Raw genomic sequence first — 26,838 nt, forward strand, 5'->3', positions numbered from 1 at the left:
TCATTTTAGTAGACGATTTATTTTGGTAAAGTTGTTCAATAACAAAAATACAGGTGAAGAAAAATGATGTTTCATTTTGTACAGTTATATTAAGTTCATTTTCAAAATAACGGGTTTAAAAATGTCACAACCAATAGAAAACATCAATAATATAGCCTGAAATACTGCACAGGCCATGCCACAAAACCAAAGAATTCCTGACATGTGGTTATATAATAACTAGCTCATATTTCTTGTAAGAAATGCCAATCATTTAAATAAATCGATATCCTTCACTTCTACCCTTCATATTGTATTTTGAAGGACCATCGCATTTCTATCAGAGTTGCTGGTATCTTACAAAAAAGGTCACTGGACAGAAGATCAGGTAAGACTGTCTAAGCTCTGGGAATAAACTACTTGTTCAGCAAAAACTACACACTTATTTCATACATGTCTAAAATGAATTCAGTACCACCCAACTACAAATGTTGAAATCATTTTTTTCTTGAGTATACATTTTATATATATATATATATATATATATATATATATATATATATATATATATATATATATATATATATATATATATAAAATTATTTTCTTTTTTAAATGCAGCCAGCTACAAAGTTTAAATGTATAACTGGTTAAATTTGCTGATCCTGTTCATATGCAAAGATTGGCATGATCCCTGCCTCCCCACAATGAATCACAAATCTCAATACAAAGGGAACAGAGTGGAGAGAGTTCAATTTCAATCATAGCACAGACACGAGACATCTATGGCACATCCACTTGCAACTTTAATTGTTTGTTGCCCCTGTCCTCATACAGGATAAATACTGCAGGAGCCAATACTGTCAACTATTTTTGTAAGCAGTTCTACGAAACAAAACGCTGCATTCAAAGAAACGCCACTGATTAAAATACAATTGTGAAGTCTGCATTTCTAAAACGTGTTTATCAAAAGAAAATAAACACACTTGTTTTTAAGGCTGCAGCGAGGTTGAAAACGTTGCACGTAAGATTTAGTCAACAGCCCGTAGCATTTACCAGGAAAAGAAAATCTGAAAAGTTAAATGATGCCAAGGTATGCCAGGTTAATTTAAAATTCTTCTGCAACTGGTGGGGATAACCCAGGAGGCCACAAGCTTCGATTCCACAGATTCAGGATGCCTTCGCTTGATAACCTGCCAGGAAATCTGATCTCTGCAAAGTTAAGGTGAATAGTACGCTTGGTTCTTTGAAGTGGGTTTTGCAAGAAACCGCTGTATCATGAAAAAATGAGAGAAACAGAAGCCAGGACGGTTTAAGCAAAAGCTGCTTTAAGGTTTATATGAAAATGATGGTTGCTAATTTACACAAAGTTGTTCCTTTATAGATAAAAAAGAGAAGAATATTACGTAAACATTGATATCCAAATAATATAGACAGATCAACACGTTTGTGTAAAACTAGTCGGAGCAAAGCAGTCTTTAATGTTCCGCTGTTGACAACACATTTCTTTCTGTTTGTTTTCATGCCGACTGATCTTTTAATGCTTTTTGCAAAACTGGATCACAAATAAATGTTTCTTATTTTGCAGTGACACACTTCGTTATTGGAACACCAATTCAAAAGTTAAGAGGCATGATAGCACCACACAACACAGAGTTATGTACAAGCTAAAAGACCCGCGATTCTGGACATACCTTATTGCCTTAAACAGTTACATAAACGATCAAGCATGATGATGTTCCATAACAAAACTGCTACGGTTTCTTACGTACAAAGGGCAACAACTGACCACAAAATTGGTAGCAGATGGTCTTAAACGTCTGGCATTTGTTCCTGAATTTACAAGTTAGGAGTTTAATTCTCCTGGGATTGTGTACAATAAAATTTGATCCAAGGAATGAGCATTTAAAAAAAAAATCCAGATTTGAAGCAGAAATAAATTATTTGTGTACTGAAATAATAAATAGCTAAATATCTGATATTAAAAGACATATACTGTATACAATGCAAGAGGCATTTTTACTTGCAGTAATTCAAAGGTAGCTAGTAACAGTATTTGGTCTATCAGATCCTGAAACAATTTTGGACCGATTCACTTTGGGAAAAGCCAGCATGGCATTTAAGATATGGTTAAGTTCTCTGCAATGCTAACAATGCTATCCTATCACCTTTAAAAGCAAATCAGATATCAGGGCCCAGAGGTTAATCTTATAAAAGGTACATTAATACAACAATACATTCCTACAAAATTAAAGAACCAGGTCTTCTACATTCACTATTTTGGTTGTTCTTTAATTATTTTTTTTTGGTGTGCGTTTTTAGTGGATGTTTTTTGTATGCAGATTTAAATCTGAATTCTTAAGAAATTAAGGTTTAAAATATTAAAATGCATGTTACCCAAAACACCAGGTCTGGCTCAAACTATGCATTCCATCCCATTCCATCAGCATTTCCAGATTGCAGAAACTTGTCTGTTTTACTACGGGCTGCCCTTTCTACATTTTTTTTTACCACTTACAACAAAAAAAGCCACCTTGTAATAAATAAGTGTGTAATTTGCAAGCAGCTTGGAAACACTGGATGAACATAAAGGAGATTCTATTATATACGGGCAGCCAAGTATATTCCCAAAAACCAATTAAAAAACAATAATAGTATCCTTCAATATTTCAGGTATGAAGATTAATAAAAAAATTAAGACAAACATACGGGTTCCAAAAAACAAAAACGCCCAATCTTTTTTTTTTTTTTTTTTTTTAAACTAAAAAAAAAAATCATTGCACTTAATGTAAATATAAAAAAAGAAAAGCTGTGACAAACTGTTTTGAGAAAATGTAATTTCTTTTCAATTGCAGAGGCATACCATAAATTCTTGTCCCACTTTTCTAAAGGTTCGGTGATTAAGTTGTGCTATACATCTACGCATAGGGCATGCTTACACATTCGGCAGCAGAATTTAGCAAGTTAGAAGCCTGTACAGTATTTGCTTATTGGTTATAATCCAGTAATAATGCTATTACGAACCAAAAATATATATTAAAATAAACCGTCATTATTAATGGCAGCTCCTGGCACTGTTAGGAAAACGCTTTCCCCCAAGTGCGGTGATCTATGCCAACAAAAACCACAATGAAGGCTTGCACATGTTTGCCAAGTTGTATGCAGCCTAGCTGAGCCGCCTGTGAGCACAGTGAGCTACAACAGCAAGAAAGAAAGAAAGACACAGCCTTGTTTCTTCAGGTACAGAGAGAGGTCAGACGGGTTTTAGACTACAGTACCTGTTCCATATTAACCTGCTGGCTATTTCAGCTTGTTTGATGCAATGTTTGTTTTGAAATATCCCCTCAAAGTACATACCAGGTGTGATTTAAATGTAATAACCTATATTATTATTGAGGGTGCTGTATAGCTTTCCTCCCAGCCTTCAGAGAAAGTACATTACAAGATACAGAATTTAGACAGGTGTGTTGTCTGTTTTGTATCGCAGATATCTGTAGGACTAATCCAGTGCTTGGTTGGGGCTGACAGCTGTCCATTCCTGGAATTTAACAATCCTGTCTCATCTTTTTGTTCCGTAAGGTGTATAATATATTAGAAGATCAACAGCGGAAACAGGGCCATTTATTATAACTTCCCGGTGGGCTTTTCCAAGTGAATAAAGGTTAGTGGGTTAATCACTTTCTTTTAAATAGCCAATTTGGATGCAGCTGGTACATACAGAGACACCAAAGGGGTCAATATGTTCAGACATAATGGCGTCGGCTTCATATTTCTGGAGCGAACATTAAAATGACATAAAAATCGCTCTTCATCCCTTGATATACAAATAAGATGTCGTACAGAGGACTTTTTTTTTTTTTTTTTTTTTACCTACAATTGCACCGAGAAAGGGTATCAGATTGTGGGGTACCTGCTGTTAAGAGTTGGGGGCTACAACAAAGAATGAGGTAACATCAACATCTTCTGAATAATGGCTTTTCTACAAGAGGCCTACTTTGTTTGCACACGCCACAGTGATTTCTCTAGCAAAGCAACCAGAATATTTCTAGCATTGTATGTATATAGAATATAAGCTGTATCTGACCATTAAAAAAAGTCCAGTTGGTGCATTTTAAAAAAGAAATAAACTTCACTATTTGTGAAATGATTTTTTTCACAGCATGCTAACCTTCTCAAGAATGAGGCCAGCCCCACTCAGGCTTGTCTTGCAATCCTCTGGCCTAGCACAGTTTTTTTGCTTCTTTTTTTTTTTTTTTTAAATACTTCTGCGTTTTGAAAGTCCACTGCTCATAAAGGAACAAAATAAAAACAAACAAACAACAATAATAATCATCGTCATTAAACAGCAACAGGTACAGTAAAAGGCGACTTTCTTTTCTTGAGTGAAACACAGTCTTTCCTAACAGTTTTGTGTCACAGTGCAGATGCAACTGCTTCAGTGGGTTCAGAAGATGCTGTCCTGCTGTTAGTTTGTGGAAAAGGCTCTTCAATTCTCCATTCAAAGTGCACAGTGAGAACAAGTTAAAAAAAATAATAATAAAAAAAAAATCTCCTTGCGCAGATAGCTTATTATTAGTCCCTTTTATTTGTTTCTTTCTTCAAGTACCCAACTGCAGGATGCAATTTGTTTTGACGTCAAGTTTACAAAGAGGAAGGAGGATTGCGAGTCAGCCAGGCAAGCAGACTTTACCAGCAAACAGTAGCCCCACTATTGTGAAAAATATGGATAAGACAAACAGTACATATGAAGACCCAACTACGGTGTTGTTTGGTAACTTATATGGCTGTCCTCCCACTTCATTGATGTAAAATCCTATTGGAAATATAAGGGCTGCCATACAGAAGAGGATCACTGTGAAGAGAGGGGGAAAAACAGATTTAGAGACATTAAGCACATTATTCTCAGTACAAGCAGTGATTGTCACAACTGGAGCTTGGGTATCTGCATGGTTAATTACTAGAGTTCAGTCTCCTTATCCATGTCAAAAACACAGACTCCACAGGAGGTGCATGTAACCTGCTGCAAGAGTTGAGATTTTACAGGAGACAATTTAAAATCACAGGTTTCCCCAATCACTTCATGTTATATGCTGTAGTTCGTAAACAAAAGAAAAATCTAAAAAAGGTATAACAAATCATAATTCTTAACATGAATGTTGTTGCACAGTTCTGTCTTATTAAAAACTTCTACAGGTAGAATATTAGCATTTTGTTTATTAAAGAAAATAAAGACCCTTTACGAAGTAGCATTTTCCTGTGTAATACCAAGGTTCCTTTTATAATTGGAACTGGAAGCCAAATAGCAGTAGCATTGATCAGAGGCAGCCTAATAACACATTGTCTCAAAGTGGGCACACTGTAATTGGTTTTGTTAGTCTCAAGAGCAACTACAATAGATGTAAACTCATGGTGTATTTATATCTGGGAAAACACAATTAGACATGTGACTAGACAAGAGGCTGACCTCCAGAAAAAAAAGTGAAGAGAGCAAAGAGTGGAGCTGAAAAAAGACTGATCATTTGACCTAAACAAGGGCATATGCAAATACAGCCGCCATTTACCATTAAAATTGGTGAACCAACGTTAAGAAAATCAAACTGTTCATGTAGATCTGCCACTGTTTAGACCAACCGAGCAGACCCCAGTATGTCCAGTGGTTCAGACAGGATGGCGAGAGCAGGTCTGGCAGACAATTTGGCCTCATGGTGAAACTGGCATGCCGATAACTCTACTTTACAGTCTAGAAGTCAGTGGCAGTGCAGCCTTGATGATAAGAGCGAACAGAATAGACTTTCAAATCCCAGATCATGCCTGCTGGGTAATCAGTTCATCTTCCACATCATCCAGCTGTAAAAGTAACGTGAAACCAGAGACAGACTCACAGTTCAGGTCTTTAAAAACTGACAAGCGTTGATTATTCAGGCAAAGCTCTCAGCCTTTCTCAGTGTAAACTACTAGAGACTTTGGGGTAGGGCATTTCTACTCATCAGCTGTCATGATACATACAGGATAAACGAATATACTCAAGTGTGAATTCATTTAACTGCAGCACAAACAATCGCAAATACAGCGTAAGTGTGGATTCAGCAGACTGTTCTATTGCGATCTCAACTTAAACTTGTCCTATCAAAAATAAATGTGTGTGTTTAAGAGGTTCCAAACTGCAGTTGTAAGACTTCTGAGGTTTTGTTTTTTTTTTAGTTTAGAATCTCCAATTATTTTTACCCCTAATTATCTACCAATTTTTAAAATTTTTCTCCTTCACCACGGCTATTCCCCACACAGCTCAGGGACCCGGAGCTCAGTGGGCGTCCTCCAATCCCATGAGCCAATCAGCATCTTTATACACCCAGGAACTCGAGAGCGGATGTCTGCGGTGCCCCCCTGGGCTCCCCAGCGAAGACCGGCTGCTTCGCACAACCAGGATTGGAACTTGCGATCACTGGTTGTATGACTCACCCTGCACGCCGCGAGGCAATGCTTTTACCAGGTGAGCCATTCGGGGAACCGTTGTGAGGGTTTTCAAATATAAAATAAAATGCATAAGGGATAGTATTCCGACTGAATATTTTGATACATCTTTCTATATTCTGTTTGTCAGCTTTCCAAATACAATGCTCAATGATATGATATTTCCGAAACAGTATCTCTGTTTTTCGGTTGCTTTTGTGTTTTTATTAAAATGAAACACATGATATGCATGGCTAATCGGATTTATTTTTTTCTTCTGCAGAAGAATAATTTTTGCTCACTGAAAGACTAGGATATCAAGTTTCCTACCAAAATAAAAGCCTGCACCCAGCAATATACAGCAATAATATGGCTTGGCGACACACCCCCCCAAAAAACTTTGTCTAATGCCTACGATCTAGTATCTGTTAAACTGGAATCTTGAGACCATTTATATCTTAATGTGGAGTCCCAATTATTCATAATTTTTAAGCCAACTTTGATCCTAAAAATCCGTCCCGCAGGCAGGTGGAAATTTAAAAATAAATGACAATTTGGATTCCATCGCTTTATCAAGATCTTTTAAAAAAAGCAAGATAACCACTTCTAAATAACTGAAAGGAAAACAGATGGCCCTACATATTTCTAAATATGCCAGCAGTTCATTGGCTCGGCAGTCAGCTGTCAGACTAGCACAGCTTGTCATACAAGCAGACCCTGTTAACGAAGGAATGTTGTGGCAATCTCTGAAACAACATGACGACAACCCTTTTACAGGTGCACTATAACTCGTCTATCAGGAATTTTAAATTACTCAAGCATCTAATTTCATCCCAGCAACTGCGTACTTGCATGACAAACAAACGACAGTAAAGACTCACTGAAACACTATTAATTATTGTTTTTTGTTAAACAAGTCTGCCGATGTTCAAATATGAGCCAATTTTGGCTAGAATCCAAAGCTAAAATGCCAGCTGGGAATACAAACTATGAAAATACAAGGGTGTGTTTTGGTAGTTTAAAAAGTACCTGTAGCAAAACTGTTGTTTATTATGGACAACAACAGTACCTTTGTTTTACAACCAGCACCACCACCTTCTGCAATCCATCCTACTCCAGGGCTGTATATAGATGTGGGCTAGAAAACAGCTCGTTTATAAGTAGTGCTGCTTGCATCTCTGGAGAATTCCAACATGGAAACTACAGCACAGCACTATCTAGGTCATACATATTTAGTTATTTCTGAAAGGGGCCAATTGCTACTAACAAACAAACAAAACAAAAAAAATAAAAAAAGTAACAGCTATTGTCTGGGCTGTAAAGAACATAGCAGTCTTTGTATTTTAAAGAGATTTATGGATCTTTGGCTGGTCTATATTGCTTGGGACCTACGGCCCTTCTCCCGCATCGTACACACCAGGTCCTGTCACAAAAGCATTTGCATTTTAACAGAGCACCAGGTGATCCTCCATTGTGCTCCTCAAACCCGCTGGCTTGGTTGCAGGTTTAAGCGGTCTGGCTAGTCCACCAAGGTATCCAGACAGCAATGAATATTACGGTCTGGTCCTGCTGAGCAGCCATATGTTGCAGCACGCTGAGCTGCAGTTCTGTGACCTCATGGCAACTGGAACAGGCATAAGTAACCTGTTCAGTAGCCTGGGTATCACTCCTGTGGACAGTGAGGTCTTGTCATCGTGGCACAGAGCCCCCTTTCATATACCATGGCCGCTGGCCATGCAACCTCTTCTCACCACCTGTTTAAAAAGCAGCAAATTTGCTGCAATTTCACAAAAAAAGACCTCTTATTAGAACTGTTCCTAAGAAATAAACATATTTCTATATTTACATATGAATGACAAGGTTGTTGAATGTAATAGGGGAATGACAAGTAGAGTTGTATCTTGAATGTATTTTTGCTTTAGTTTTATGATATTTGAAACTGTATACTTTTTGCCACTAAGCCTATATCCAAGAAACTGTTTCCTGTTAACTAGACAGATAGTACATGGTGCATGCTATGTTATCTTTAAGCTTAAAAAGTACAAGATGTACAGAATAGTACATACAGACTTCAGTCACTAGTTTCATCAAAATGAATAAAAAAAAAAAAAAACATTTAAAAATTGCTGCTTCACTCTCTTAACGCATGCCCTACTTAATGATTCCTCCCCCTACCACCACCCCCACAAGAAGATAATAAAAATCAAAAGAAGTGACTCATGGTACAAATGGTGACAATCAGAAAGCTTTAAAAGGGAACCTGAACAATTTCCATCTGTTACTCATGTCAACTATTATATCACATTGCAGGGATACTGTACCATTTTATCTGGAGGTGTAAAGTGTGTGGTTTTCTACAGATACCACTGCTTTCATCTTATTTTATCAGACTGTTATCACCCATTAACTATATAGACATAAAGAAAACAATCACTCACCATACTGGTTTTGTCCCCATGATCAGAATTGGGTTGCTACATGCATATTCTTTTTTTATTTATTTTTATTTTTTTTAATTTGTGCATTTTGTCTTTGGAAACTCATATCCAGTCTCACATTACGGTTACTCAATACAGAAGATCTATTGTATAATAGTTTCTATTATGTAAAATCATTGTATGTACTGTATGGGCACCAGTCCAGGCTACTTTGAGAGGATCCATTTACAAAGAAAGGTCAATACATTTTTTTTTTTTTTTTTGAATGGATTTGATTTACGTTTGTTAGCTGCCTCTAGACAAATTCAGCTTATTTGGGTTATGTATTACAGAAGTTGAACTTTAGTTACAGTGGCTACAAATAAAGATGATACAGTACGATACAAGTTCCCCTTTTAAAGTGCAGCAGTTTACATAGACCCCCTATAACTATGCAGGTTTGCTTTTGATTTTAAAAAAATTAAGGAAAATAAATGGTCAATTGACACGAACACAGACCAAAGCATATTCTGCACAGCAAACGCAATCCGTCAGCAATAATTAACTATCGTAATAATATTTTTTTTACTGAAAGACACCATGTTTCAGTTAATTGTAAATACAAGGGAAAGCATAACCAAAGAAAGATTGATAAAAAGGAACTCTTGATATAATAGTAAATATTGCTTTATTCACGTAAGACCAAATTACATTAAATCAGTTGATATTATCAATCCTTTTCTTCAAAACGAACAGGAGCACGGCATCAACTGCATACAGCACCTTTGCCCATTGTCCTTTAATTAATGTTGTTTCCTTTAATATACAGCTAAACAGTTATATACGAAACACAACACGCGATCTGTGAAGTCAGTCTAGCAGCTGTTATGTGAACCAATATGGCACTTACTTCCAGTGAATGCTATCCAACGTGCATATTTTGTGGCTTCCCTTCGCCAATGTGAAGCCACGAGCAAGCCACATGTGACAGTCAATGATATGATCCCCATGATGATAAAAAAAAGTGTTGTGACCCATTCTGGAGGAAGCCGGGGCGGGATACACGTCCGGTCACGTCCGTGGAGGGTCTGACACTGACGAACAAGGCCCACTGTGAGTGCACCTGGAATCACAAGAGAATAAATAAGCGTGACTGTATTGTTTTTATAATTATTATTTCAGCTACCCAGCTCACATCCACACCGTGGCAGGTGTTACAATATGACATTTACTAACTGTACACAAACCAAAAAATTAGACAAATGCACAATTTACCCAATAAAAACAACAAACAGGTTATGTTTTTGTTCTTAAACACAAGGTAAGTTTGGGAACAAGAAAAGGCCATTGGGCACATCAAGGTTCGTCCCTTGTTAGCACACCATTCTTTCCTACGGGGGGGGGGGACTAATTTAAAAGCACAGAATCTAGTCTTCTTTTAAATTAATCTAGTTTTTTTTAAGTTTTATGTTTCTGTTCTTGATTGTAAAAGTAAAAATATGGATTGAGAAATGCTGCTAGTATGTAACAATTAGCATAAGCAGCTACAGGTTGTGTGGTACAGTATTAAGTGTACTATATTTGGCCCTTACGGGTCCAATGATTAATATTTGATGATTCGTACTGAATCCCAGGTGGGTGTAACAAAAGGCTTTTGAATCCCATTAGAAGTGCTCCCTCGCAATTGACGTAATCCAACACCTACAATCAACTGGGCTGAATTTACACTATACACTGATAGACCGTTTTATAGATGACTTATATAGAGAGGGACAGAATCCTGGTTGGACAGGCTTTCGTTCTCAGTACTGGTTCTATGCAAAACAATTTTTTTTTATAAGATTCTGCGACAAAAGTTTAGACTATACAGGCTACTACACTATTCACTATATACCGATGAAGGCACCTGCCAAAACCTTTGTCTACTTCGCTTAAGTTTATTGCAAGCTTTAATTGTTATATGTTTTAAGATAAACTGTCCCTGGAAGGATTCCATCACTGCTAATCTTTGACAGATCCAGACAACATGTGGGATTTGGGAAAAAAAATAAAAATAAAAATAAAATAAAACAAAGCCAGATCGAAGTTACCCTCCGGGCAGACAGAGTGAGGCAGTCAGCCAAGTCGACTATTTCAAGCATGCTAACTTACAGCAGATAGTTCCTGCCCGATGCAATCCTCTGAAGACTGAGCAGGTTAGGTTTGTCAATTCTTTTTTTTTTTTTTTTTTTTTTTTTATTTGATTTACAGGTTATTTGGACAATGAGATTACAAAACGAGCCTGTGTGTGTTTTACCTTCCTGACATTAAATCAAGGACACTTCAACGTTTCTCTTTTTAGGAATACCATAACATTTAAATGTTTTTAAAACCCTGTTAAGCATAGAGTAACACAGATTTAACACATTTTACACATGCAGTACTATTTCAGGCACCTTCTTTATTACACCCAGGTAAAAATCCACACATGTATAAAATGCATTCACTGTACCACCCCAGTATCCCCAATGGAAATTAAAACTTTAACAATACTGGTAACCAAAAAACATATACCTGGTAGATACATTTGGTGCGACAGTGGCCCTTATGAATAATAGGCAGAGATGGAAATAGGTCTCGTATTGCATAGCAGTTTCACCCGTTCCAGGTTTTACTATGTACTATGTGCTTGATTAACAACAAGCTCATGGAGTGGTTAAAGAAATGGGCTTGTAACCAGGAGGTCCCCGGTTCAAATCCCACCTCAGCCACTGACTCATTGTGTGACCCTGAGCAAGTCACTTAACCTCCTTGTGCTCCGTCCTTCGGGTGAGACGTAGTTGTAAGTGACTCTGCAGCTGATGCATAGCTCACACACCCTAGTCTCTGTAAGTCGCCTTGGATAAAGGCGTCTGCGAAATAAACTAATAATTAATTAAATGTGTGTGATTAAACTCAGAGTAAAACCAGGAATGGATCAAATCACTATGCAATGGGAGTCTTATTTCCATCCCTGCTATGCAACTAAGAAAATACTGTAAAAACATATTTACTATTAAATATTGAATGTTCTGACTATGACTAATGTTCTATTTGCTGCAAGTTGGCAGATTTATTCATCCCTGTTCCAAAAGATTCACCTCACATGCTCATATGTAACCTTTAAATACAGTACTTTTCACAAACACCAGCCTACAACATGTACATAGAATGGGTTGTATGCTGAATGAGCAAATAATACAGTTATTAGTAATAGTACTTAATTCCTCTACCAAAGACATACTGCCTGGTACCTCAAAGATCATGGTTGTTTAAAACAAGCATCAGGATGCAAAAACAATGCCTGCATACAGTAACCACAGAACTGTACATCTTAATATAACACCTTGCTTTTCAAAGACCACCCTGGACACTGCACTGTAAATTCAACACCTCAGTATCAGTGTTGCACTAGATTGTCATCATCCCACAGCACATCACATTCCTCCTGTTTACACTCTACCCTCATTATGTTAGTGCTGACCTGAGGCTCCAAGCAGTTTTTACTTTGTGTAACAAATTACAGCATAATGCACAGGCAGTAGGACAAAAAATTATATACATATAAAAAAAAAAAAAAAAAAAAGAGTAATCTCCCTCCCAACTGTACTTCAATGTGCGGCGACAGTTGCGCATACATAAGCTTCTTTTCAACATTTTTTTTTTTTAATGAAGCAACTGACAGGCCATACCCCACATCACCATGGGAACGTGATTTAGTTGGTTTTATTTCAAGAACTACGAAGGAGACACCCCAAAAGACCAGTATGCTGCACAACACGTTCTTCCCCTGCAACAATGACACAGAGTCAGGACATGCTTTTAATACATCCTGTTTCTCAGCACTCAGGAGACCTTTCATATAAAAATACATTTTCAACTCTGCACCCTGTGGCACAACAATGATGAAGCACAGTACAACTCAGGAGAGAAATTTGAACTGGTACCCCACAATGCAACAGACGCTCAGAAAAGCACCCTTGAAATTGGACTACATTGACTTGGATACCATAGTGCAGGATTAGTGTTAATCGGTGTCTGTGAAACTAGGAATTAGTTTACTTATTTCACACTCTTTAAAACATCTTTCCTTTACCCTATTTGTGGATCCTGGACAGTTGGGAGTAATACTTTCTCACTTGACCTACAGTGGAACCAAAACGAGAAATACATGGTACAGTATAGGAATGGAAATATAACACTCCCATTGCATAGCAACTTGATCCTTTCCTGGTTTTACTAGGAGTTTAATAACATACACCTGATCTTGTTACCTATACACTGTGGCTAATCAAGCTTGTAGCAGAACCTGGAATGTGTGAATTTCCATTCCTGCAGTATGCTGCTCAACAGGTTCTTACAAGCATTGGTAATAATTTAAATTTAGAAAAAAGGAAGTTTTTAATGTACAACATATTGGGGTTAAAAATTGCATAGCTGCATAAATCTATAATAGTTATAGCTAATATACAAAAAAAACATGAAAAGAATACAGGATTGGGCTTTGAAGATAAATTCATAAATCTAAATCTCTTTTCACACACAATTGTATTTCAGTAGGTGTAGCTGAGATACACTTCTATCAAGACCTCTTTTCATTTTGATTAATCCTTAACTTGCAGATTAAGCACATAGATTGGATATAGCCGAATACCCTACTCCTGCACCACAAATTACATTTTTTTTTTTTAATGAAAGAAAGAACAAACGTACTGCTGTGACCCAGATTTTTCGTACAGGAAGCTGCTCACCCACCATTCCTTAAGCCAGACTTCATATAAACAATCAAACAAGTGTGTTTGTGTGTTTGTGTGTGTTTTGTTTGTGTGTGTGTGTGTGTGTGTGTGTGTGTGTGTGTGTGTGTGTGTGTGTGTGTGTGTGTCATGTAAAATATTCAGCATGGAGAGTATGTGGTAGAAGTGCAGCTCAGGAAAAAGTGCTAAATGAAGCAAGAGGGCAAAGTTTAATGCTAATACCGTGACTCACTTTTTCCACAACAACATTAAGTTTGTTAGGAACTTAAATGCCACATTGTAGAAAACGACTCGTTTTGCATTGCTAGCACAACTGGGAATTCTGTGGCGTAGTGCTTGCAAGTACTCGTCAACTATCCAGTGAAATGATCGCAATTAGCTTTAGATGTACAGTCTTCCCTTGATGTTCTGTTTTTGCCGACACCGTTTATCTTGCTGGACAGGCTCGTTGCTTGTCCTTGATAAGAGAATCCTGGGAGAAGTCCAAATTCAAACAATCTGACAGAAAAGAGCAAACTCTCAAGAATATCTGCCAAACATCCCCCTTGATACAAAAGAGGTGATCCTGTCAACAATGTGATGTTCTGGTCACAGTTTACCTCCTGCATTTATCAAGAGCATCTCTTCATATTAACATTGAGATCACCTGCCTGTCTTCCAAAAACAACTTATTTTTCCTTCGGTTTCAGTTAGTTTAACAGAAACAGGGACGTTTTCTGTAGGTCAAATTAAAAATATCTGGGGAAGCCTTATACAATAGCAGTTATAATGACTTCCATTGTAGAATTACCTAAACTAGTATGATGATTATTTGGAACTATTGTCTCCAGAAAGGTACTGTAAAAGCACTGGAGTTTTTAAGGCCACAATAAAACTGACCACAACAAATAATTACCTCATGGAATGACTAGATGAGGGGTGGAAATGGTAAATTGCAAAATTAGACATTTAGCATGCAGAAACCTCGCTACTCGTCTGCTGTGTGTCTGCAGGTTCGCTGCATTTGGTGCAAGAGCTCTTCAACAGCAAAGAAAAGAAACAAATATATCCTTTAACAATGTTGTGATGCATTGCACAAAATACTAGCTATCAAATGAGTCTGGCGAATAAGTGCAAGGAGCAAGCCAGAGCTTACGATTTGTTAAGTACAGGAAGCGATTCTGTGTTACACAGTTGCGTACAGACTACAGTAGATGTTTTCACAAACTATTGACTGCTGTACTACTGTAAAATTATACGTGTGAGAAATTAAGGCAAAACAATAATTTTATCATTTAGAGAAGGTCATTTCAGCTTCTTACCACCTGCATCTGGAGTAGGTAAACTTAAAATAGCAGAAAATGGCAGCTCTGTAACTAAGGCTGTTGTAGACAGGTCTCAGTGAAGGAAGCAAGCCTCACACAAACCTGGCTGTAATGCCATCAGCCTGGGTGCTTTCATTTGGCACTTTTTTGCCACAAACAGCTTGGTCCTTAGAATAGAATGCCTTTGGCTGTTAAAGGGAAATCCTGTTTACTCTGGTCATCTGTCATTAGCCAAACCATTCAATAAACTTTCCTGTTTGCACTAAAGGGGTGAATTCAAAACATTTTCAAGACACAGCATGCATTCACTAAACTATGGTAAAGTACCACTACACACAATAGGTTTACCTGTTTAAACAAAGTTTAAATATTTTAATATAATCAGATGTTTACAAGTATGTTTATTTGCAACATTGCAATGTGGATCCACCTAACTAGATGGCATAACATACAACAACTAATTAAGTAAACTTATCGCATTTCCTCAGGCTCAAGGGAGGAGTATATTTTAACTCGCCATGGTTGTGAAAAAAGTAACGCGGGCTCGCATCAAAAACAGGGTGTTGTGTAAAAGTGACTGGGCAATTGAGGGTTGCAATGTTTCACAATAGTAAACAAACCTATCTAAACATCCCTTCGACTTGCAAAGTATTTTGTTAGTACAGTATCCTGTCATGTACAAAACAGGTTACAGAATGCACCTCTGGCCAGGAACCATTCGTCATCAGCTTACCATATTGATAAAAACATTCTTTAACCTAGATGTATTACTTTGAACAGTGCTGTGTGTTCTTGGCACATCATAGTAACAACTCAGGGGAGTCATGAGGCGCCGCAGTGGAAACAGGACAAGGCTTTTCTGGTGCCATACCATGCCAGCGCTGCTGGCCCGTTATCAAATCGGATGTGTAACGGAACACAGGTCATTAAAAAAAAAAAATATATATATATATTTTTTACATCATCTTTTAACCATGCTTTAAAAAAAAAATGGCATGAAAAAGATTTAAAATGCATGAGTAACTATTTTAAATTCATGGCAAAAAATACTGTACTGTGACATGGTATTTAGATTACAAAATGACGTTAGCAGTTATAGAAGTTCTTTAACAATTGTGCCCCATAGTGAATTCTTGGTTTTAAAATATAGGCCTGGTCTCTACCCCACATAAACAGGAGGCTAGTTGTGTGTGTGTCTGTGTGTGTGGGACTAATGCACCTTTTCATCAGCTGCGTGTCCAATACCAAGAATAAAGAGATCACATTGTTTACACCCAGGGCTGTTTACCAGCTGTAGAACTAATTGCTATGTGATGGAGAAGACTGTACAATAGCCAAAGCATTTAGACTCGCTTAGAAAAAAAAAGTGTTCAGGATTTAATAGAGGCTAATGTCTGTATTTTACAAATATTTCCCAATACCAGTCAGTCCCCTGCTGCTCAAGCTGAACAACAGAATACCTACATTACGACAAGCAGGCACGCTATCATGCCTTCTGCAAAGTCTTGCGCGGAGCTGTGCGCTAGACCTCTCAAACTGCATTACAAGATAAACGCTTGAGGAAAATTAACTGAAAGCCGAAGCAAATTAGCATGCCTGATTTGCATAAATCATTTGTTGGGGTGGTGCAAGAAGTGATACTGGCAGGCGCTGCTCAGTTGCAAGGACAGTTTCTGAATAATGATTGCGTTATCTTCTCTTCTGCAGTTCTTCACTATTAACAATTCCATTTGTTTTCCCTTAAGAAAAGAGTAGTTTAAATGCAAGTACCGTAACGTAGTATTTTCTGCACTTTCTACTGCAAATCAGCTGTTTATCATGATCACTGTCTATTAAAACCATGCTGTCACAGGGCTTCAAGATAACTACAGCTATGGCCAAAAGTTTTGCATCACCCTACAGAATTTTGCTTAATAAAGTCGCATGAATCCTGATGAATAATGTTACGTTAAAATACTGAATTATAGGTGATGCAAAACATTTGACCATAGCTGTACTGTGCACAGTGTACAGAACAAACATGATTAAATACTGTACAGTACAGTCATTCTACTTTGAATTGGCCAAAACTGTTTCTGATCTAAAACACCTGCATGTGTTTTCCCAAAAGGAAAACGAAAGTACACTGGCCCAAATTAGAAGACAAGTTCCCAGCATACTCACAGTTTGACTAGCATTTTGTGAACTACTGCACAGTACAGCCAAGCATACAAACCATTTACAAATCTCACATTGTTGTAAGACGTTACCAAGGAAAAACTAATAAATCATAAGACTGAGAAACAGAGCGCAATTCTCACTTTTTATTTTTTTATAAACACGGTTTAATCACAACACACCTCTTGGGCAAAAGACTTGAACTCAACTGAGTTTTGAGGAGGAGGATTACCTTGTGGTACAAAAAAAGTGTTGCACAGTAACTGCTGCTTGTTCCCAATTAGCTCCCTGGTTACCTGACAATTAGTAAATGTCAATTAAACATTCTAACCTAATAACTCCCATGTGCATCACTTTCTCCGTAAACAAAAGCATGCATCAAGTAACAGATAAGTTTAAATGTTCCACAGACACAATCAGCAAAGTTTTGACCTACTGAATATTTTAAACCACCAGTCGAATAGTAGACTACATTCACTTTTATAAACATAAGTATGTGCTATATTAACTTAAATCTGGACTATTTGGTAAGAGGGACCATCATTTAAAAAAGTGAGTGCATTACGCTAATCAGACAATGTAAAGTAAGTTTGTGTGGATATTTATTACATGACTAATGTGGGGATAAAGAAGCCTCCTGCAACATGACTCAATGGGGAGGATTATACCATATGCTCCTTTGAAAGTATGATTTTATTGTCAACATTAGCTCATCACCACATGGATTTATTCTCGATTGTTTTGAGCATGTTTTCCAACTTTAATAGCTCAGTAGGGATGTCAGGGAAATTCTAAAACAAAACGATATCAAAAGTACGCTGTATTTAGATTTCTCTTTGGCTTGCTGTCAGCAGTGTAGCTTGTTCATACAGTTACACAGAGCTGTTGAAATACGGACAACTATTCTGGTACTTAACCTTTCCTCTTGTGCTTTCGTCCTCTCCATCTGCAAACCATGTCTAACTTTGCAGGGCTAACCTGTAAACTGATATCCTTTCATTGCTTCAGAGCACCAAGTTCAGAGAGCTTTTTATAGTTATGATTCATTTGATCTTAGAAAACGCTGCAGAGTTATATTAGAGCTGGGGGTCCCAGACTTTCTTGGATCAAGGCCCCCCAAGATATACAGACCCCACCCAAAACTGACTTTGATACCTTAAGCGAGAGAGGATGTTCGTGTGAAGACCTCTCATTAAAATATTTGTCTAAATGTAAAACAAAGTTGTTGTTTTACTAATACATGTTGTTTACTACTAAAGAGCATAGTACAGCCTTATGTATTGCATCCTCCTGCAGGGATGTCATGAGCACATTTTATAAGATTTCGGAAATAAAATTAAATAAAAATAAAGCTGAATAGGGCTCCCAAGTGGCGCATCCGGTAAAGGCGCTCCACGTGGAGTGCAGGATGCGCTCTATAGTCTGGACGTCGCCGGTTCGAGTCCAGGCTATTCCACAGCCGACCATGGACGGAAACTCCCAGGGGGCGGTACACAATTGGCGAGCGTCGCCCGGGGGGAGGGAGGGTTAGGTCGGCCAGGGTGTCCTCGGCTTACCACGCACCAGCGACCCCTGTAGTCTGGCCGGGCGCCTGCGGGTTTGCCTGTAAGCTGCGTTGTCCTCCGACGCTGAAGCTCTTGGGTGGCTGCATGGTGAGTCCGCAGTGTGAAGAAAAGCGGTCGGCTGACGGCACACGCTTCGGAGGATAGCGTGTGTCCGTCTTCGCCCTCCCAAGTCAGCGCAGGGGTGGTAGCGGTTAGCGGAGCCTAAAAAATAATTGGCCATTCCAAATTGGGAGAAAATAATAAATAATTGGCAACGACTAAATTTATAAAAAAAAAAAAAGCAGCTGAATAAATACCAAACCTGGTAAGGTTTAATACAATACTGCCCAGTGCACTTCTGGTAGAAGTGCACTGGGCACTATCATAGTCCCACTGAACTCAAAATACATGTTGTGATATGAAGAACACATGCATAGTAAATAAGAAACAGTCCCCGTCCCCCCCGAGAAGTGCAAGCGCCCAGTCCCAAGTAAATATTCCATTTAATTAAGGCAGTCAAGAGTTCATCGAAGATCAATGAAAAGACCTTACCTCAGTAGTTTAACAGTTCAAAGCACCTTTGAAGATTCGTTAATTACAAAGGCTAGGAGAAGCCTGCCTCCCTCGCAGAGTGTTAATTTTTAATCAGAGCAAATAGTGGGACTCCCTAAGGGAAGACGACCATACCATGTATCTTCAGGATTGATGGTCTGACTTATTTTAAACAGTTCCTCATAAATCAATGGTTATACATTAAACAATATTATTGAAAGAGACAGCCAGTTCAGTGATTTATGCAAAATCGAATGAAACAGGCCAATAATTGTTTACAGAAAGGCTTAATTGGCCATGAAAGCATTCCATAAAAAAGGTATAAAGTTGTGCAGTTATAAAATCACAACAGGAATACAGTGTTCATTAGGACACATTACAATGCAGCTTTTACAATGTGTGCTTTGGTTTATTCATCCATCCAAGTAAATCCTAAATGACAAAACAAACCAAACACATAATTCACAGCTATCCTACTGTTATCCATTAACAGAATGCGACAAGGAAAGGCATCACTAATGCCCACCGCATTTCAAACTATTTCAGTACAGGTCTGATTTTTCACAATCAACCTCAACTACTCGACCTTGCAGACTTTCATATTCAATTACTTTCAAACTTGTTCTCACGACATGCCCTGAATCCTACAACCTTGAGCTAAAATTAGACAAAAGCATCCTATCCAAATAGAAACATTTGCTACCCAATGGCAGATTAGTTTATCAGATTAAAGACTCAGTATCGATTTGTTTAGTGTTTTATTTTACCACTGTGTTGTTTATCATTATCATTATTGGATGATATTGGAAAGTAAGTTGGCCACTTATGCACAAGTGTTAATATACCCTGTGTAAATCACTGTCCGGTGCTATATTAATATAAAGGAAGATTATACCGTACTTAAATAATTTTCAGAACAGTTAGAGTTATTTGTTCTGTATAAAAGTACATGCTGCCCCTTATTGCACACATTATTTCATTTCCAATGTTTGTTCTGCTGGCATTCAACATAAGCAAATCAAGACTTAGAAATGGATTGAGGGCTAATCTAGTGAGCCAGCTCTAATTAAAGTTAAAAAGGGAAAGACTGCAGGTGGCAAAGAGAGGCGACCATCCTCTGGGACAATCAGTGCTTAAAATATGATAAATACCAACAGAGTCTCTGTAGGGAGCAATTTACCCAGGAGAATTAATTTGTATATACTGTAGTGTACACAGTACACCGCATTCACACTTTCCGCTTCACTAACATCTTGTTTTGTTTTCTTTAATTCAGTAGTGTGGACATGTCTAACGCCGTACTGTACTGAAAGTAAATAAATGACCTTCTAGGAAAAGTCACTAAAGCCTTACCAGTTCCATTAAATCAATGTCCAAATACTCAATCACGCTGTTCTCTGAAATGCATGATGCTTCTCAATTCATTCCATGCCAACAGTACCAAAAAACCTTCACCTTGGAATAAATTCATTTATTTCGAATTTCAAGGACTGCAGCTGATTTTTTTTTCTGCAGTTCTCAAAAAAAAAACCTTGATACTGGGTTACGTATATTAAGTCTTGTACATTAGTTTTACTTCATAAACTCTTATGAATATTCCTCTAGAGCTAATAAGCGCGAGTATCGACTGGACACACTAAACTGGCCTCCTCATCTTAGTCTGGACCATATAAAAGGCTTGTGTATTTCAATACAAGGAAATTGTGTCGTAAACAGGGAACAATGCCTTTAAGAAGTTTACTCTTCCTTACTTGTCGGCAGCAAGCCAAATCTGACAGTTTTCTATAGAAAAAAACAGCACACGTTGACACTGAAATACTTCATTGATAATGCACTAATTCTACTGCCATTAAAGGGAATAGTGCTTAACTGTATACATGGCTTTTTACCTTTGAATAACAAGACTGTACTCAATATTGCATACAGTAGCCGTACCTGCTAAAAAGTCTATAACATTGAGTAAAAAAACCACACAGTACCTACTTGATTCTAAAACAAATGTTCCCGTTCCACAGTACTGTCTCATTCACCATTTGATTTAATTATTCTTCTAAAAGAAAAAAAAAAAAAAAAAAACACTTCTGTATGTAGCTGCAATAAATACAGAGTTTAAATTAGCTGAAAGAATTATTACTATTATTATTTATTTTTTTGGTATTCAACTGCAACACTTATTTGTTTTGAGGTTAAAATGTCATGCTTATAATGGGAAAGTAATTTAGCTCCTTAGATACTTCTGAATTTCACATGCTCTGTTTAACACTGAACACTCTGTGGTTATAAAGGTGTCAAAAATAATTCATGGCAAGAGAACTGTACACACATAGGGATTGAAAATCAAGAGACTACTGCAAGAAGAAATTAAAGAAAGCCAACAGGACCGCTTATTTAAAGCACAGGTTGATAAATGTAACATTATTTGGCATGTAAAAGCAATGACATGCAAACTACAGTATCTTGATAAGCGACTGGCTTGAGTCGCTTATCACATTCTTCTTCCACAATGACCTGTGATACCGCCTTGAGGGCTTCAGGAGGGAAAATATGCTTTCAACTAGTCTCTCCGATAACCAAGAAAATGAGCCACACCTTCACAGTTAAAAAGGGAAAAGAAAGACTTTAAATGTCTGAACACTTGATAGATATGCAGAAACTTTAATACACAGGCCACCTAAGAGAATAAACAATGGATCTGCTACCTGACAAACTCATTTAGTCCTACTGGAAGCACTGCTGTAAATGCAATTAGTTCTTTATAACACACACTTTGAAAGATTTAAAGCAATGTGTTAGGCTTGAACAAAGGAAAGCTTCCCATCAGCATTAACACATAAACCCTTTCTTAAACCCCCGACAGCTTTTCTTCATTGACTGTGCAACATGAACAATATGTATTGTATTACAAACATAAACCCCTGCAAGTTCAAACCATACATTAAGTAACCCTTGCTCCAGAAAACATGGAAATAACTTGGGTAGGACTAAAAAGTCAATCAATTTTGAGACGGTGTGTGTGGTATAAACTGGTTAGAGAACATAAAATACTTCTTACAGCACCCAGAAAATGATCCATTTCCTGCAGATTAATGAAGGTACTGTATTTGCTTTCAGTCAAATATTTGCTCACACGTGATCAACTGGTTTAACCGTCAAATTCAACCAAAGACTAGTTTATTTTGTAAGTGATACAAACTTTCATGCAAGTCTGCTCAATTAGAAAAGAAAAGCATCATTACCCAAGAACATTTAGCCTGGCACTTCTGGTTTCAACACATGGAATAGAGAAGGTATTTTGTCAGATCTATGGGACTGATCTGAACTAAACAGGTCAATGCTCTTAAACAGTAAAAATAGTTTCAGTGTCTTCATACTGAAAAATAAATAAAAATGGACAAAGATGTACAACAACATTAACCGCGCTGTTTATACCACTTGAAAAAAAACAACAATACTTTGAACAAAGGGTGCATGCAAGTACCCAAGACATTATTGTAAATCACAGCATTCACAGATACAGAAATTAAACAGAGAGGTCTTCATTTTAATTAAGAAAAGGCAAGTATAAACCCAAGCCAATTCAACCTTAAAAGTTATGCTCTGGCGATAACAACATTTAAAACAGACTCAAGTGTTTTACGCAGCCAGGGTTATAAAAGCATTGCACAGCACCTTCTACACATAAAATTCCTCTGCATTGCCAAGCACCGCCTTTTTACATTACAGACATTTAGGGTAGGACCGGTGAATTAATTATCTCCCCCTCAATGTGAAACTTGTACTTAAAGGTATTTAAGTGATGACTATCTTGTAATTTAGACCTAAAAAGTACAGTAGTTCATCACAACGTCTAGCCAACAGTTTTACAACCAGAAACCCTAGGAGACAGGAAACCAAGTCAGGAGTTTAAAACTTAACTAATCACATATGTCGCAAAACGAAACGTCAACAACTGACTTTAAAATCACAGGAAGAATATCATTTTGTTTTAAAAAAAACCCATTACTTCCACCTAATGTATAGCCTATGTTTTTCTTTAGTCCGTTATTCGAATTTAACAAGTTGGGAGTTATTTAGAAGACTTTCAATTATTCACACATTTGTAGTTCAAGGCACTAGTGGTGAACAGTATTAAAAGTAACTTGTTTCTCTGGATAAGCCGAGGTCTTCATTAATTATTTCACATTGGGCAGCTACTGTAAGGGACTGATTTGATTAACCTATACTGTGCTGTATAAGCCACAACTGGTTTGTCTTTTGAGCATTTTACAGCACTTGAGAAATCACCCTGGGCTGCATCAACAACTTGACTGTGATTATCTTGACAATTCCCTTATACTGTAAAATGTTGTAAAAAAAAATTCCAATGTGAATTATCCTGGCAGGTTAAAGGTTTATCAAATCAATGCCAACGTCTATGTGTGAACATGCTGCCCTGAAATAAATAAAGAAATAAAAAAACACTGAACCCAGAATATTCTAAAAGCAAGCCGCCATGCAGCTATGGCAAATATTAGCGATTCTTTTAAGGAGACAGGGATTTGCTCGACTGAAACTGCAGAACATGTTAACAGTAAACATGTCTAGAACAGCACCACAGCCTCTTAACCACTTTCCGAAAAGGCCTGGCTCACAAGCTCCATGTGGTTCTCTATGAGAGGGATGCAGTAGCACAAGTCACCAGCAGTCCCTTGCTGTAAAAACGTCACTGATACTAATCAGTCTTAACTGGAGTGGGATATTACCATGATCTTTAAATTCTCAAAGAATGTTTCTTTGTCCTCCCACTGAAGTCGCATTTCTAAAGCAAAATGAAACATGGTAAGAAATGTATTATTTAATGCTTTCAGCAATACTCCCATAACCATAACAATCAATAAAGCTATTGCATCACACCTACTAGTGACGCATCCTTATCGATTGGTTGGGGTGGGTATAACGAGGTAGAAAGAACTGAAACAGTCTAATTAGAAGACATTTTTCAATGACCACCGTATTACTACAGAAATGTATACAGCTGGCTATTGCTCGAGCGATTACCAAGGTCTACTGTATCTCTGAAACGCACTACAGATTAATAGATGCATGTTTACATAGCATGTGAAACGGTCTGATAATCCATACATCATTATAATCCAGTTTAGTATCTGATTTGTGCTAGTATATTACAGTACACTCAAACAGGCGAGTACTCATGAGGTTTATGGCACTTTTACAACATGCATCATAAAGTCGACTCAATATTAACAGATGAAATGCATTTGTAGATTGTCCAAAACTTTTAAATAATTAAAACATTTGCAGTTAGCCCTTTAGAAGCTATTGAAGTAGATCATTTATTTTTGTAGTATTATTATTATTATTATTATTATTATTATTATTATTATTATTGTGATGGAGGCAGTAGCCATAACGTTTGTCTACATATCTTAAACAAAATCCTGCTGATGAATTTCTAAATGCTAGTTATGGGAGAATGTCCCATCTCAGTTTAGCAAAATCAGCCTTCATTTTTACACAGGCGATTCACTATCCAGATACTTGAGGTTAGGAAGGGAAGCATCCCTAATCTCAGTATATGACCACCAAGAACAGGGTGCGTTCACGTGCAGAATCGGACCAGTTTAACCAATGGATGCGTTCAAATTGGTCAGATTCTGCACAGAATGATCTCCGTGAACGCACCCATTATTCTACTACAGATCTCTGTTTTCACAACTGCAACACCGGCATGTTTAGACTGACTCGTCATATGGTGCATTTGTACAGCTATGCCTCCGTTTGTTTAACTTTGCAATTTTTAGTATTTAGTTACAGTCGGCTATGACCAACAATCTGCATTTGCTTAACAGTACTAACAGTTGCGTGGTCATTTCTTAAAAAAAAAAAAAAAAAAATCATCACCCCCCCCCCCCCCCCCCGATTTCTACTGGCTCTGGAACAGTATTTTTTAATACATATATAAAAGATTAAAAATAATACTAGTTATTTATTTGCGTTAAAGTGGTTGTATATTGTAAAAACAGCCACCTCGCTTTTACAGAAACACTTATATAAGCGTTGTGTTTATAAACATGCTTGAGAGACTTCGACCAAAACGTAAACAAACACAACATGGACAGAATGATGGCAAAAGAGATCTTTGTCAATAGAATTTACATCAAGCACGTCCTTTTTTAATATTAAGGAGTAGTAATATTTTGAAACTTTCTTTTGTTGCAAATAAAAATAAAATATATTTTGCAAAAAAAGCGTTGGTGCTGGGGGTGGCTTCCTTACCTGCAGATTCCCCTGTGTTGATCCAGTCCGGATTTGCAATGCTGGCGATGGCGAATATATCGGCAGCCAGGAAGAGGCATCCTGAAATGATAGTCAGTTTATCCATATCGCAGCCAAAGCAACACGGCTTTAAACGAGGGGGGAGAAACAAACTAGCAATAATATTGATAACCAGGGCAGGGGGGTTCCCTTTCTTTTTTTAATCTACCACGACCTCCCCCCAATCGGAGACTCAAGGCGGAAGGATCACTCCTTCCATTTGGCGAGCTCTCTCATTTCACATACACTGCCGCAACCAGAGCCATGCAATCCATTTAGAGAGTGAACATGCAACAACCGTGGAGTTTTGTTCACATTTCTTTCTCTTCCCCTCGGGCGACGGCAGCAGTCCCGAAATTGTTATTTAACGCAGGGGCCTGCTGAGACCAAGGCTTTTCCTCTCCAGCGAGCCCACCGCAGCACCATTTAAACAGCAGTTCAAACCAAAGCTCTGCGCGGCCGTCAACGCCACAGAATTCGCATATGAACACAGGGAATAAAAAAAAAAATGGAATGCCTAGTTATTTTTCGAACTATCCCGTAGCTATCCTTCTTGCTTGACGCTCGAATATATTTGGTGGTAGCCAAAAATGGGTCGTTGACGTTGTGATTATTAATATTGCTTTATATATTTTCGGACACATGCATTTTTAATAATAATAGAATCGCCGTTATTGCTTTTCGGGCTGGCCCAACTCCAGTTGTCACTCTCTCCTTTGAACGAGCCCATTGATATCAAGCAGCAGCGCCGGCAACATTCCGTCCAGGGGACATCTGATATCGCGAGAGCTCAGTTCGAGGAGTGGGCAGTGGGGAGTGGGTAGTGGGTAGTGGGGAGTGGGTAGAGGGGGAGGGGTGGGAATAAATGCAAGGCTGTTTTATAACCTCCTAATAAACATTGGATTGGGCTACTGCTGCTAAGTAGCCTGTTGGTATTTTTGCTTTGAACCCTTTTCTGATCAAATAAAAGTTATTAGTCAGATGATGTTTAACTATAACTATAAGTTGAACTGCTCTTAGTCGAACTCGGTCGTAAATGTAATTATTTACTGTATTCCTTATTTTGTTCATTTGAAATTGATCTTTTTTTCCCCACTGATTTTACTTTATAAGTGCTCTTATCTATAATGTGATATTCTGTAATGTGATACTACAATGTGATATTTTGTACTGTGATATTTTATAACAACTGTAAGTCGCCCTAGGGCTAAGGGCGTCTGCTAAGAAATAAATAAATAATAATAATAATAATAACAATGTTCATAAATTTAAAAACAGGAGGAATAAATGACTACTACTTGTCTTGTCAGCCATTCGCTTTTTAATATACTTATTTCGGTTAAATCAA

At 37.6% G+C, this 26,838-nt stretch overlaps 1 protein-coding gene across 1 annotated transcript; it reads right to left on the bottom strand.

The window, feature by feature from the left end:
* mosmoa (modulator of smoothened a) lies at nt 1-26,310 on the bottom strand. Its single transcript, XM_034029781.3, has 3 exons — nt 25,452-26,310; nt 9,757-9,969; nt 1-4,831 (listed from the first exon to the last, which is right to left on the bottom strand). Exons 1-3 carry the CDS (start codon nt 25,555-25,557, stop codon nt 4,647-4,649), a joined length of 504 nt encoding a protein of 167 aa, XP_033885672.1. The 5' UTR covers nt 25,558-26,310; the 3' UTR covers nt 1-4,646.
* Nucleotides 26,311-26,838: the final 528 nt, after the last annotated feature.

The sequence above is a fragment of the Acipenser ruthenus genome, chromosome 13, assembly GCF_902713425.1.
Source record: "Acipenser ruthenus chromosome 13, fAciRut3.2 maternal haplotype, whole genome shotgun sequence".
NCBI lineage: Eukaryota > Metazoa > Chordata > Actinopteri > Acipenseriformes > Acipenseridae > Acipenser > Acipenser ruthenus.